General features: G+C 51.6%; 2 protein-coding genes across 3 annotated transcripts in view; both read right to left on the reverse strand.

Moving 5' to 3' along the window:
• Positions 1–98: 98 nt before the first annotated feature.
• On the reverse strand, positions 99–3,807 carry fgf6a (fibroblast growth factor 6a). The gene is made up of 3 exons (XM_056598079.1): positions 1,778–3,807; positions 1,213–1,316; positions 99–641 (listed from the first exon to the last, which is right to left on the reverse strand). Exons 1-3 carry the CDS (start codon positions 2,154–2,156, stop codon positions 465–467), a joined length of 660 nt encoding a protein of 219 aa, XP_056454054.1. The 5' UTR covers positions 2,157–3,807; the 3' UTR covers positions 99–464.
• A 319-nt stretch (positions 3,808–4,126) lies between these two features.
• The window catches only part of slc45a3 (solute carrier family 45 member 3), a 29,125-nt gene continuing 19,612 nt past the window's right edge, over positions 4,127–13,639 (reverse strand). For both annotated transcript variants that reach the window (XM_056598074.1, XM_056598075.1), the window contains exons 4-6: positions 12,614–13,295; positions 7,917–8,182; positions 4,127–7,535 (exon numbers count right to left, since the gene is read on the reverse strand). In XM_056598074.1, coding sequence (XP_056454049.1) covers positions 7,104–7,535; positions 7,917–8,182; positions 12,614–13,295 — 1,380 coding nt within the window. In that variant the 3' untranslated portion in view covers positions 4,127–7,103. The remainder of the gene's footprint in view (positions 7,536–7,916; positions 8,183–12,613; positions 13,296–13,639) is intronic.

Below are 13,639 nucleotides of genomic sequence, written 5' to 3' on the forward strand. Positions count from 1 at the left end.
AGTCGGGTAATGATGACATCAGCTGAGGACCTCCTCGACGGGGGGGGGGGGGGTCCTATTTCTGACCTGGGCTCTGCGTCTCCCATGCTAGGGGAGGGTAGAGGGAGGAGGGCTAAGGAGGGCCGAATGACAAACAAAGAAATAGGTCAGCGCCATGTTGGCCAGCTCTCACCGCCCTCGGGCCGAAACCACAACAACAACGACAAATCGCCCAACAACGACAAATCGTCAACAACAACGAAGGACGGGACCCGACCAGAGCACCTCTTCCTGGACCGAGGGAACTCCCCCTCTCCCCCTCCTCAGTCCCAACACGAGGGAACAGAAGATTTTTTGTGTTAACGTACTTCGACACGGTGCCTTCTCCCCGTTACCTGGGAAATGGCCCCAGGTTACCTGAGAAACGGCCCCAGGCGACCAACAGAGTGCCAACACGGTGGTGTCCAGTGGTGTCCCGGCGCGAGTCATATGCGGGGCAGGAAGTGGGTGACGGTCATGGCGGTGGTGGCCCGGTTGCCCCTCTTAACGCGGCCGTGCTTGGTGAGGGCAATGTAGGAGGTGGGGTGAGACACACTCTCATAGGCGTTGTAGTTGTTAGCCAGCAGGCTCTCCTTGAACATACACTCCCTGTGGAACACCGCCTGAGAGTGAGACACAAGGGTGAGAGACAAACAGATGGACAGAAGGGTGAGAGACGGACAGCCAGGGCAAAGACTGAGAGACAGAGACAGCCAGGGAAAGTGTGAGAGAAAGACGGAGGGGAAGGAGTCAGTGCCAGGCAGACAATAGAGTGAGAGACCGACAGCCAGAGAAAGGGTGAGATATAGACGGAGGAAAGAGAGACAGACAGCCAGGGAAAGGGTGAGAGATACACAGAGAAAAGAGTGATAGACAGACAGCCAGAGACCGCATGTGAGCGGTAAATGAGTCCCTGAGCCCTATCTGAACTGTGTATTCTGCTCTTAAAGTCTTAGGTTTCTGTGCATTTAGTCACTTTCACACATTTCTTAGCGAAATGAACGAATTGACAACGAGGATTTAACTTCCAGAGGATGAAGAGAGACACTTTTATGTACAGCACCAATCTTGTTATTTTTTTAACAATATTTACAATTGACTATTAACTTAATGAGTTAACAACAAGAAATAAAGCAAAATATGTACCGTGCACAAACACACGCTGACACCATCGCACACCGTGAGCGCACCTACCGTTCCGTACAAGCGGCCGCGACGATTCATGGCCACGAACCGCCGGCTCTGCACTCCGAACAGGCTCACCACGCCGCGGTCCACGGTGGAGATCTCGATCAGACCTGAAACACACCCGTGACATCAGCACAACGACGTCTCAACGATGACAACGGCGGTTACCACGGCATCGTGCTGTCCGTGCCCGTGGACGGAACTTGATGGGCGCCTCTTTAACCTAAAAAAAACACGCTATAATTACACAATAGTAATAACTACAATTATTATTAGTATATTATTCATTATTATTGATATTCAAAGCTAGTAGTGGCACGTGTCAGAGCGCCGTCAGGCCCCGTGAACTTCAACGTGGGTTGTCATGGTTTCTGGGGACAGTTTCAATACGAGGGTTCAATACATGGTCGGACTCAAATCCATCAATTAATACCGACACACAATCATCCCCCCCCCCAACACACACACACACACACACCGACACATACACAAACCCACCCCACACATCCCCATACACAAACACACACCAGGACTTCGTGGCGGGCGTTCAGGAATCAGGAGGCGGACTCACTGTGGAGGTTCTCGCGGTGGACGCCGTTGACCGAGCCGTCTGGCCGCACCTGCAAGTGGAACCCGATTCCCACGTTGCAGTAGAGCCGGCGGACCCGCTTGATGCCCAGCAGGTAGTCGCTCTCCCAGCGCCGCTGCTCCCGCTCCCCGGGGTGCAGCCTCCCCGGCCCGGGTCGGGTGAACAGCCGCTGCCACCGCTGCTCCAGCAGGCTCACGTTCGTCCTCCCGCCGCCGCCCGGAGGTCGCGGGTTCGAGTCCGAGGCCGACAGCGACCCCAGAGCGAGCCACAGGAGAACCATCCCCGCGGCAGTCGACGTCCTTCGGCGCGCGCCGGCCTCGCGGGACATACTGGTGACGAGGCGCCTTTGCGCAATTGCCATCCGGTTTACCTTCGGGGCACGTGGTCAGAATTAATGACCCTAAAAATACCGCGCCTCTTGTTTTTCTTCCCGCGGCGGCATGCCGGCGGAGGAGTATTTTGGGCGCGCGGAGCGACGGGGCTCCCGGCATGAAACGGAAGAGCTCGTGCTGCTGCGGACGGAGTGGAGACGCGACGGTGGAGGTGGAGATGACCATGTTGTGCAACTCTGTGCCCCTCTCTCGCTCGCACCCTCTCACCTTCTCTCACGCGCGGTGTTTCCGGGGGCTGCACGGGCCTCCTACCACGTGCCCCTCTCACTTCGTCAAGTTGTGGGCCTGCTAGCATCTCGACGTGACGTCACACGGACTATGGCAAGCCGAATTGACATTTATTAACTAAGTTTGACTATCCAGAATTTACATTGTAGATATCAACAACTTCATTCAAGATATCTGTTACGTAGTTGTGACTAGTCGAAACGACAGTTAGAGATATCTGTGACGTAGTTTTGACTAGTCGAAACGATAGTTAGAGATATCTGTAATTCAGTTTTGACTAGGCGAAACTGAATTACAGATATCTGCAATGACTTCACGGAAAACGACATTCAACTCGTCACACATCTTAAATGACAATTGCAGATATCTGTAATTCAGTTTCGCCTAGGCAGAATGAAAGTTAAAGATATCTCAAACGTCATTTAAGTGTTGGGCATTACGTTTTAGATATCCAGAAATACGTAATTTCCCCTTGCCGCCATAATCAAAGAAGAAGTGGGTTCATTTCCGAATGGAATAAGAAAGGAGCAGTCATGGCGTTGGCTGTGATCGAAAAGATCACGAGAAAATATGGAGCGATGTAATCAGTGAATTGTGTGAATGATGATTGAACGAGGAGCTGCTCCGCTCCCGCTTAAAGTAAACGGTCCTATAATTTGTCATGACAGATATCTGAAACGTCATTACAGATATCTGAAACGTCATTACAGATATCTGAAACGTCATTTCGCCTAGTCAAAACTCGAATTCAAGATATCTATAATTCAGTTTCGCCTAGGCAGAAGGAAAGTTAAAGATATCTACAATTGTAGATATCTCTAATCAAAATTCCTTTCAAGATATCTATAACTTGATAATAGATATCTACAACGTCATTTTGACTAGTCGTAACTCCAGTTAGAGATATCTACAACGTCATTTTGACTAGTCGTAACTCCAGTTAGAGATATCTACAACTTCATTTCGCCTAGTCAAAACTTAATTTAAGATATCTGAAAAGGGACATGTAGATATCTTGAATTGAGGTGAATTAAAGATATCTTGAACTGGAATTATGACTAGTCAGAATCAAATTGTAGATATCTCAAACTGGAATTACAGATATCTACAATTCAGTTGCAGATATCCGTAATTCACAAAGTGGATATCCGCAACTGAATTGTAGATATCCGCAATGAGAAACCCCATAGACATGAATGGCGAAAATGACGTAATTTCGCCTAGGAGGAATGTCTTTGTGGATATCTGAAATGACAATTGCGGATAGGAGGAATGTAGTTGCGGATATCCGAAATGTTAGTTTTGACTAGGCGAAACTGAATTGCAGATATCTGCAATGTAAATTCTGGATAGTCAAACTTAGTTAATAAATGACAATTCGGCTTGCCATACACGGACCGCATCTCCCCCACGATTCAACCATCTCGGGGTAGGGGTATTAGGGCGTGGGATTCACGAGAACGTCATGTCACTTCGCCTGCTGCTGCTGAAAACCGAGACATCTGATTGGGTAGTGTGTGTGTGTGTGTGTGTGTGTGTGTGTGTGTGTGTGTGTGTGTGTGTGTGTGTGTGTGTGTGTGTGTGTGTGTGTGTGTGTGTGTGTGTGTGTGTGTGTGTGTGTGGGGGGGGTGGTGGTTTGGGAGGGGTTGAGGGGGTTCACTTCGGCAGCTTCCAATTTGGGAAGGTGGTCACGTGTCTGGCGGCCGGCCGCGTCCTTATTTAGAAGGTAGGTGTAGAAACAGGCCAATCGTCCACGCCGCTCCGCGCTTCCCTCTCGGATAATAAGAACCTCTTCTTAACCGGATTGTGTTTCAGATTGTAACTGGCGACCCAGAGAGGGCGCGCATCGATAGCTTAAAATACATCAAGGATAGCACCGGATAGCCCGCTGCCATGAAACGAGATACGTCTCTTAGCTTTAGCACGCCATTCGAATTGACATGAAAGCCCGTCATATCATCCGACCGCCAGCAGCGGAGGCTGCGCTCCCGAAAGCGTTGCGTCAACGGAGCGCGCAGTTCTCCGGTCGTCCACTAGAGGTCAGCGTTGACCTACATTTACATCTACATTTAGGGCATTTAGCAGACGCTTTTATCCGCAGCGATTTACCATAAGTACATTTGTCGTAAGAAAGTGCAAAAACAATATATAGGTACAATAAGGAATCAGCGCCTAAGGACTTCTAACAGAGCTGGATGATAGGCTTTATACTGTGTATCAGTACAGAACACGACAGTGGACGTTTTGGTTCCATCACATCATGAGTCAAAGAGGATATAATGCAGTTCGTTTATTGAGTATAAAATCTATTTGGTAACTGCACAAATTTACCACAATTTAAAAATGACAGATTAACAAAGGGTCTGAATAAAAAACGTAAAAATATGGTTATTGTAGACCCATTGTATTCCAAAGGTTCAGGTTCAATAGTAATAAACTGGGCACTTTGTTGAAACAAATCAAGAAGATGGGAACAAGCGATTTACGGGCCAACAAGTAACTCAAAATAATCTAGTAGACTCCCGAACAATGTTGTAGATTTCTGAAAGGAAAAAGTGGTTATAAGCGAATAACGTAAAGCAATATTACCGACCATTTTGTCAATATTTTTTTAGACCATCAATATCTCTGATGGAAATTATAAACCTAATAATAGGAAAAGTTCAACAAATATCCCAACGGCACACGGTCGTTGTGGATGAGACCTTACGTTTGGCTGTGATTGGCTGACAGGTGATGATGGTGATGCCGACATAAGAGGGTAATGTTGTAAAACGATATTAAAATAAATTATATCTCTGGATGCTTCTAGACCACATTCATACAAATAATGTATCTTTCTCACCTTTTTACAAAACTGACCATTGTACTCGCATATGGCCAGACAGCGCTAAGGCCGTTCTTAACGTGTGCTTATGGGTTTTATTTAAGTATAATAAATAAATACATATGTACATTTTGGAAAAGGTTTAGAGGCACTTGAAGTGAACCTGGCCAACAGGTTGGTCGGTCATTGCAAACAGACGCACAACTCGTTATAGCACAGACGCACAACTGGTTATCGTAAGGACGCACAACTCGTTGTCGTACTGGGAGGCTGGATTAAATCCCACGTGGTAGTCTTCATCTTTTCCTGCTTTATCTCCCAGTCTCCTGTCTCTTGGACACACTGACCAGCCAGAGTTTCTGATTGGCTGGCTGGCTCAGCATCCCAGCAGGTTAATACAGACGGGGTTGGGAGTTGAACCACTTGGCACAAAGACCCGCCTCTAGTCCCGTTTCAATCGTCCTGACCCGAATGTCATGTCATGGATTAATAAAATATCATCTTAATGTTAGCCTTAACACACATCTTAATTATTAATTATGTTAGCCTTCAAATGAAAACCCTATCCCTGAAGAGCCCTACCAGTGCACCCCTTAGAGGTCATGCCCTTAGAGTACACCCCTTAGAGGTCACGCCCTTAGAGTGCACCCCTTAGAGGTCACGCCCTTTGGTCTTCCGTCAAAACATCTCGGCCGAGGTCAGGGGTCAGCTAACGATTAGCGGATTAGCCTGAGCAGCAGAGCCGAGCTACTTACCCTCGATTGTCGTAGTAGAGTTAGGACACTAAGCAGTAACCTGAGACCAATGTCCGTAGAGGGAGCATTGTGTTGAGAGCGAGATGCTAAGGCAGTCCATAACCTCACACAGGTTGCATTAGATCTTCCCATAGGGATATAAATAAGAGTAAACACACTATGTACAGCAGCAGGTCACACAGACCGAACGAGGAGCTGGGGGGGCGAGCGTGTGGACAGACGGTCTGACGTGGTTCTATGATGTGAGGGGGAGATCTTTTAGGAGTCGATTGGTTTCATTGGCAAAGTGCACTTTTGGTGGAGTTTCTATCAGACAGAGAACTCCAGTGAAGCTGCTGGTAGCCAGCACAAAATGGAGGGGCAGCGTCAGCCAGCGTGTGTTAAACTTGCTATGGCACATTGAGTGGTGATATGTTGATACATGGTTAAAATTCAGAACCAAACAAATCTTGAAACATACAGAGTATATGTATATGAGTGTGTTATTGCACGTGTGTGTGTGTGTGTGTGTGTGTGTGTGTGTGTGTGTGTGTGTGTGGGTGTGTGTGTGTGTGTCTGACATGCAGACTTCGTATGTGTCCAGTCTCCTTTTTACAGTAAGTGTGTGTGTGTGTGTACCTGAGGAAGAGGATGGTGGGCAGAGATGAAGGTTACTGGCACCGCAAACACCATCAAAGTACCTTGAGATAAGGGCAGGCTGCCTTGAGAACTACTCGTTCTACTGTGACACGCCACTAGGGGGCGTTCCGACAGAACCACATGTTCTACTAAGATCCGCCAGTAGGGGGCGTTCTTTGAGAACTCTTTTCTATGGAATTCAGCAGGATTCATTCTGTGAGGACACCACTAGGGGGCGTTGGTCTGACAGTCCATCCCCTTGGAAACCAGAGGAAACAGTGACTGTGTTGACTACCCCCCGACAGTTAAAGGCTGGCGAGCGGATACACACAGTCTCCCACACACACAAACACACACGCACTGAACCAAGCCCTCGCTGACGGGGCAGCCCCATGGCGGGGGCAGGGGGGCGCGTCAAGTGGAACCCCAGGAGGAGCAGAGACGGGTCCACCGGGTCGGCCATGGCTCCGGCTCCGCGGCATCGGGCCTCAGGTCTTGAGGTCGCGCTGCTCGAAGACGATGCGGTTGGCCAGGCCGACGGCCAGGCAGCCGAACACCACGGAGCACGCCATGTAGGCGGTGACCGACTGCACCAGCTGCACGATCAGTCCCATGAAGAGCGTGGGGAACACCTGCGACAGCAGGAAGGTGCTGTCCAGGATGGCGAAGTCCAGCCCCACCCCGCGCTTCTCGAAGCCCCCGCCCCCCTCCGTTTCCTCCGGCGCCGCCCCCCCCGGCCCGGCCGGACCCTTGGACGAGCCGTTCTGGCCGCTAGGGCCGGTGTAGAAGTCGGAGCCGCCCGGGCCGAAGTAGGCGTGTCCGTTAAGCCCCGCCTCCGCGTAGCCGGCGGTCCCGTTGGGGGGGTCCCGCTTCACGCCGTTCGTGTGGACGCTCTTGGGGTTCCTCTTCGCCATGTAGAGCTGGGAGAGAGAGAGCAGAGAGTCAGGGACCGCTCAGGGGAACCGGGGACTGAAACACAACCAGGGACTGACACTAGGGAGGGACTGAGCTCAGAACGGGAACTGGGAACCGTTCTGCTCTCTGACCCGTCACAACGGGACCCCTTTATCCAAAGCATGTTACACAAACAACCATATATCGGTATAGTAAGGAAGTTCATAGAACTTAATCCATTCCCCGAGACAGCTTGGATAAGATGCCACGCAAAGTTCTATTTTCAAGTGTCAGGACGTACAGCATACAATAAGTGTGCAAGAGGGTGTGTGTGTGGGGGTGAGGGGGGAGGCTATGCAGACTCCAGGTGACCTCTGAGCTGTGGTCAGCGGCCGGGCGTGGCTCACCTCCTTCTCCTTGTGGTAGTGGCAGGTGAGCGTGTAGGGCAGCGTCTGCAGCGTGGCGTAGGCGTAGCCCGTGAGGGCCGACATCAGCGTGACCAGCAGCACGCTGTTGGAGACGCATATGACGGCGGCGGAGAGCGTGAAGCTCGCCATGCTGCTCAGGTAGACCCAGCGCGAGCCCAGCCGCCGCACCAGCCGGCTCATCACCAGCGAGAAGAAGGTGGAGGTGGCGCACTGCAGGAACAGACCCAGGCTGCCCATGCGGATGCCTGCAGAGAGACAGAGGTTTAGTGGAGGTGGGGAGGTGGAGGACTGCTGGGAGGCAGAGGTTTAGTGGAGGTGGAGGTGGGGAGGTGGAGGACTGCTGGGAGACAGAGGTTTAGTGGAGGTGGGGAGGTGGAGGACTGCTGGGAGGCAGAGGTTTAGTGGAGGTGGGGAGGTGGAGGACTGCTGGGAGACAGAGGTTTAGTGGAGGTGGGGAGGTGGAGGACTGCTGGGAGGCAGAGGTTTAGTGGAGGTGGGGAGGTGGAGGACTGCTGGGAGGCAGAGGTTTAGTGGAGGTGGGGAGGTGGAGGACTGCTGGGAGGCAGAGGTTTAGTGGAGGTGGGGAGGTGGAGGACTGCTGGGAGGCAGAGGTTTAGTGGAGGTGGAGGTGGGGAGGTGGAGGACTGCTGGGAGGCAGAGGTTTAGTGGAGGTGGAGGTGGGGAGGTGGAGGACTGCTGGGAGGCAGAGGTTTAGTGGAGGTGGAGGTGGGGAGGTGGAGGACTGCTGGGAGGCAGAGGTTTAGTGGAGGTGGAGGTGGGGAGGTGGAGGACTGCTGGGAGGCAGAGGTTTAGTGGAGGTGGAGGTGGGGAGGTGGAGGACTGCTGGGAGGCAGAGGTTTAGTGGAGGTGGAGGTGGGGAGGTGGAGGACTGCTGGGAGGCAGAGGTTTAGTGGAGGTGGAGGTGGGGAGGTGGAGGACTGCTGGGAGACAGAGGTTTAGTGGAGGTGGGGAGGTGGAGGACTGCTGGGAGGCAGAGGTTTAGTGGAGGTGGGGAGGTGGAGGACTGCTGGGAGACAGAGGTTTAGTGGAGGTGGGGAGGTGGAGGACTGCTGGGAGGCAGAGGTTTAGTGGAGGTGGGGAGGTGGAGGACTGCTGGGAGGCAGAGGTTTAGTGGAGGTGGGGAGGTGGAGGACTGCTGGGAGGCAGAGGTTTAGTGGAGGTGGGGAGGTGGAGGACTGCTGGGAGGCAGAGGTTTAGTGGAGGTGGAGGTGGGGAGGTGGAGGACTGCTGGGAGGCAGAGGTTTAGTGGAGGTGGAGGTGGGGAGGTGGAGGACTGCTGGGAGGCAGAGGTTTAGTGGAGGTGGAGGTGGGGAGGTGGAGGACTGCTGGGAGGCAGAGGTTTAGTGGAGGTGGAGGTGGGGAGGTGGAGGACTGCTGGGAGGCAGAGGTTTAGTGGAGGTGGAGGTGGGGAGGTGGAGGACTGCTGGGAGGCAGAGGTTTAGTGGAGGTGGAGGTGGGGAGGTGGAGGACTGCTGGGAGGCAGAGGTTTAGTGGAGGTGGAGGTGGCGGTGGGGAGGTGGAGGACTGCTGGGAGGCAGAGGTTTAGTGGAGGTGGAGGAACAGACCCAGGCTGCCCATGCGGATGCCTGCAGGGGAAACGGGCGGTAGGCTTAGCTCAGGATGTAGAGCGGGTTGGCTGGTAACCGGAAGGTTGCTAGTTCGATCCCTGGCTCCTCCTAACTTAGTGTCGAAGTGTCCCTGAGCAAGTCACCTCCCCTTAACTGCTCCCGAGAAGCTGGTTTCGCCTTGCATGGTTGACTCTGGTCGCCGTCGATGTGTGTATGAATGGTTGTAAGTCGCTTTGGAAAAAAGCGTCTGCTAAATGCCCTAAATGTAAGCTGAGGTTTAGTCCATTTATTAATGAAGCATGTTTTAAAACAACTAGGGTGGACCAAAGTGCTTGACCCCAGCACAACAGCTTGGGTCAATAAGGACAGGGAGATGGAGGTAAAATTGTCTTTGGTCGATTCACATGCAAGGGAGAAAGAATAGGGATTTAAAATAATAGTTCCTAACAAAAACCACCCAGATTCAGAGTATTCTGTAGGTGGCTCAGTGGTTAGCATCGCTAACCTCACAGCAGGAGGGAACAAGGTTCAACCCCATCACAAAGGTTCTGGGGTCCAATCCAGAACAACCTCTGCTATCTAGTTCTAGTGTTGGTCCTGCCTCTAAAGAGGTCCACATATATGTGAAGTTTCCTAGCATGCTAGGATACTCTGCATGCCACGGTACTGAGCAGGGTTCTGTTTGTGGAAAACATCTGCTGAAATGTTCTATAAAACACAGCAAGTTAAAAATAAGTCATGACATCAAGGACTTCCACGGCCTGAGTGAGGCGAGGCAGTTACAGTAGGACTCTGACGTCGGCACCTCCAGCTCCCAGCCCTGTTGACAGTTTAATCCTCTAAAGATGTCCTCGGATCAGGAGTATTTACTAATATTATCATTAGTTCACTATGAACAGCCAATCACAAAGCCATTGGCTCTGCCATACCCAGGCATCAAGCGGAATTTACACAAAGCACAGCTTGGTAAATAGAGGTAGATGTACTGTAGAACAGGGCTGCATTATGGGCTCTGGAATAAAGTTGGCGATACTTTTTGGTGGAGTTAATCAACACAAAGATATCCAGTGAGTTTAGCGACTACTGAGCTAGCAGAGTGCTAACTGTTTTGGTCAACTCCACTGCGCTAGCCTGAGCGTGCTAACTGTTTGGGTCGGGAGCGTATCTATGTTTCCCGGGTCACATGTTCCCCGGGTCCTATGTTCTCTGCTTTGTATGTGAACGGGGAACATGGGACCCTGTGAGCAAATCTTTTATTCGTAGGATGGCAGGGGCAAGTACCGCCTTTTTCGCCTCTGATTCGCCTGTGATTGGTTACAATGTCTCTCCTCCGATTGGTTATGGTTAGGGTTAGGTTTAGGGTTACCCCTCACCCTAACCCTAACCATAACCCTAAACCTGACCCTAATCCTTTGCACCCGGGGAACATAGGACCTGGGGAACATAGAGATGACCCTGTTGGGTCTACCCCACTGAGCTAGCAGAGTGCTCACTGTTTGGGTCTACCTCACTGAGCTAGCAGAGTGCTCACTGTTTGGGTCTACTCCACTGAGCTAGCAGAGTGCTAACTGTTTTGGGTCTACTCCACTGAGCTAGCAGAGTGCTCACTATTTGGGACTACCCCACTGAGCTAGCAGAGTGCTAACTGTTTTGGTCTACTCCACTGAGCTAGCAGAGTGCTAACTGTTTTGGTCTACTCCACTGAGCTAGCAGAGTGCTAACTGTTTTGGTCTACTCCACTGAGCTAGCAGAGTGCTAACTGTTTTGGTCTACCCCACTGAGCTAGCAGAGTGCTCACTGTTTGGGTCTACCCCACTGAGCTAGCAGAGTGCTCACTGTTTGGTTCTACTCCACTGAGCTAGTAGAGTGCTAACTGTTTTGGTCTACTCCACTGAGCTAGCAGAGTGCTCACTATTTGGGACTACCCCACTGAGCTAGCAGAGTGCTAACTGTTTTGGTCTACTCCACTGAGCTAGCAGAGTGCTAACTGTTTTGGTCTACTCCACTGAGCTAGCAGAGTGCTAACTGTTTTGGTCTACTCCACTGAGCTAGCCGGAGAGCACTAACTGTTTACAACAAAAGGCCATTATAGAGCACAGTAGAGGACATTAAAGAACAGATGAGAACAGTAGAAGACAGCAGAAGACAGCAGAGGCCAGTTAAGACAGTAGAGTTCAATAAAGACCAGTAGAGGCAATTCGATACCAGTAGAGACCAGTAGGAGTCAGTAGAATGCAGTCGAGGACAGCAGAATATAAGAGGACAGTAAAGTGCAGTAAAGACAGTAGGAGCCAGAGGCAGTGGAGTCTAGTAGAGGCCAGTACAGACACAGTCACTTAAAGGAATACAACACACACAGAAAAAACATAGATCACAATAATAAATAGTAAGGACTCAGATGAGCCAGACCGGTTTTGGCCGCCCTGTTCTGACTGCCCTGTCACTCTCAGGCTCATGAGGAAGTGGTTTTATTTTCCCCATAACTTCACATTCAGCTGTCCTCGAACACTGGTTCTGAAGGCAATGTGTGAGGACTCAAGGGAGGACGTGCGAGAACATAGAGTCTGTATTTAACTGAGCAGTATGAGGTTTGTGACAGCACCAATGTCATCAGCCTCCCTCTCACGTGTGACAAAGACCCAGGCTACTGGTCGTCGAAAGGTCTGGAGGAGGAGTGATAATGGCTGCCTGATCAACACTGGATCAGGGTCAAACATGGCGGCAACGACCCACCAACATCACAGATGAACCAGATGCTCGATCACTTCCTTACTGCTGATCAAAAGTCTGCGGCGCCACCAACTCAAAATGTCAGTAAACGAATAAGCCAAAGTATTCACTGTATCCATCTGTGTCCGTCCGTCCGTCCGTCCATCCATCCCGCCGTCTGTCTGTCTGTCTGTGTATTTGTGTGTGTGTGTGTGTGTCTTTGTCTCTGTGTGTGTGTGTGTGTGTGTGTGTGTCTTTGTCTCTCTCTGTGTGTGTGTGTGTGTGTGTGTGTGTGTGTGTGTGTGTGTGTGTGTGTGTGTGCGTGTGTGCGTGTGTGTGTGTGTGTGTGTGTGTGTGTCTCTCCCTCTCTCCCCCTACCTTCATCGTATCTCAGACGGGCGGCCGTCCCGGGCGCCGCGCTGGGCTCCCCCTGGTACAGCCCCTCGCCCACGAAGTCGGTGTAGAAGAGGATGAAGCTCATGACGGCCACCCAGCTGCAGAGCTGTGCCGCGCAGAGCCGGCGCATCACGGCCGGCACGTGGCAGTAGCTGCGGTAGAGCGCCGGCGTCATGGCGACGCAGGGCCGCAGCAAGCACAGCAGCGGCAGCGAGCGCAGCAGCCGCAGCTTACACTTCACCACGTAGCAGCAGGACCGCGGGGGCCCCCCGCGAGGCCCCGCCTCCAGGGGCCCGCCCCCCCCGGCCTCCAGGAGCCCCTCCGCCGCCCCGCCCCCGGCCCCGGCGCCGGCCCCGCCCCCCGCGCAGGCCGGCTCCTCCGACGCCTTCATGGTGACCAGCACGCTGCAGACGAAGATGAGGATGAGGATGGCGAAGAGGCAGTCGGCTTGGCCCCCCAGGTACACGGACAGCAGGCCGCGGCTCCAGTCCAGCGCGGGCAGCAGGTAGCCCACGCAGCCGCCCAGGCTCACCATGAAGGAGAACATGGAGAAGGCCAGGTCCTCCTGGTCGCGGTACAGGTCCGACAGCAGCGCCTCCAGCGGCGTGAAGCACACCTGGCCACAGAAGTCCAGCAGCACCACGCCGAAGATCAGGAACCCCACCTGGGACCGAGAGCTCACGTCAACACTTACTCTATATACAGCATATACATCACATACCCACGGTCCCTTACTCTATATACAGCCTATACACTTATTCAGTCCCTTATCCCCAGTCCCACTTATTCAATCCCATATTAAGTCCCTTATTCTATACATCCTATACATTCCATAAATACAGACATATATTCTAACCCTTCATTCTATAGATTTGATTACATTTAAACCGATGGTTTCACACATTATATAATCTACATTTATATATTTATATTTAATCTATGTAATCAATCTATATTTATGTATAATCCATATAATCCATATTTATATATAATAATCTATATTTCGAT

The sequence above is a fragment of the Gadus chalcogrammus genome, chromosome 9 (genome assembly GCF_026213295.1).
Source record: "Gadus chalcogrammus isolate NIFS_2021 chromosome 9, NIFS_Gcha_1.0, whole genome shotgun sequence".
Taxonomy (NCBI): Eukaryota; Metazoa; Chordata; class Actinopteri; order Gadiformes; family Gadidae; genus Gadus; species Gadus chalcogrammus.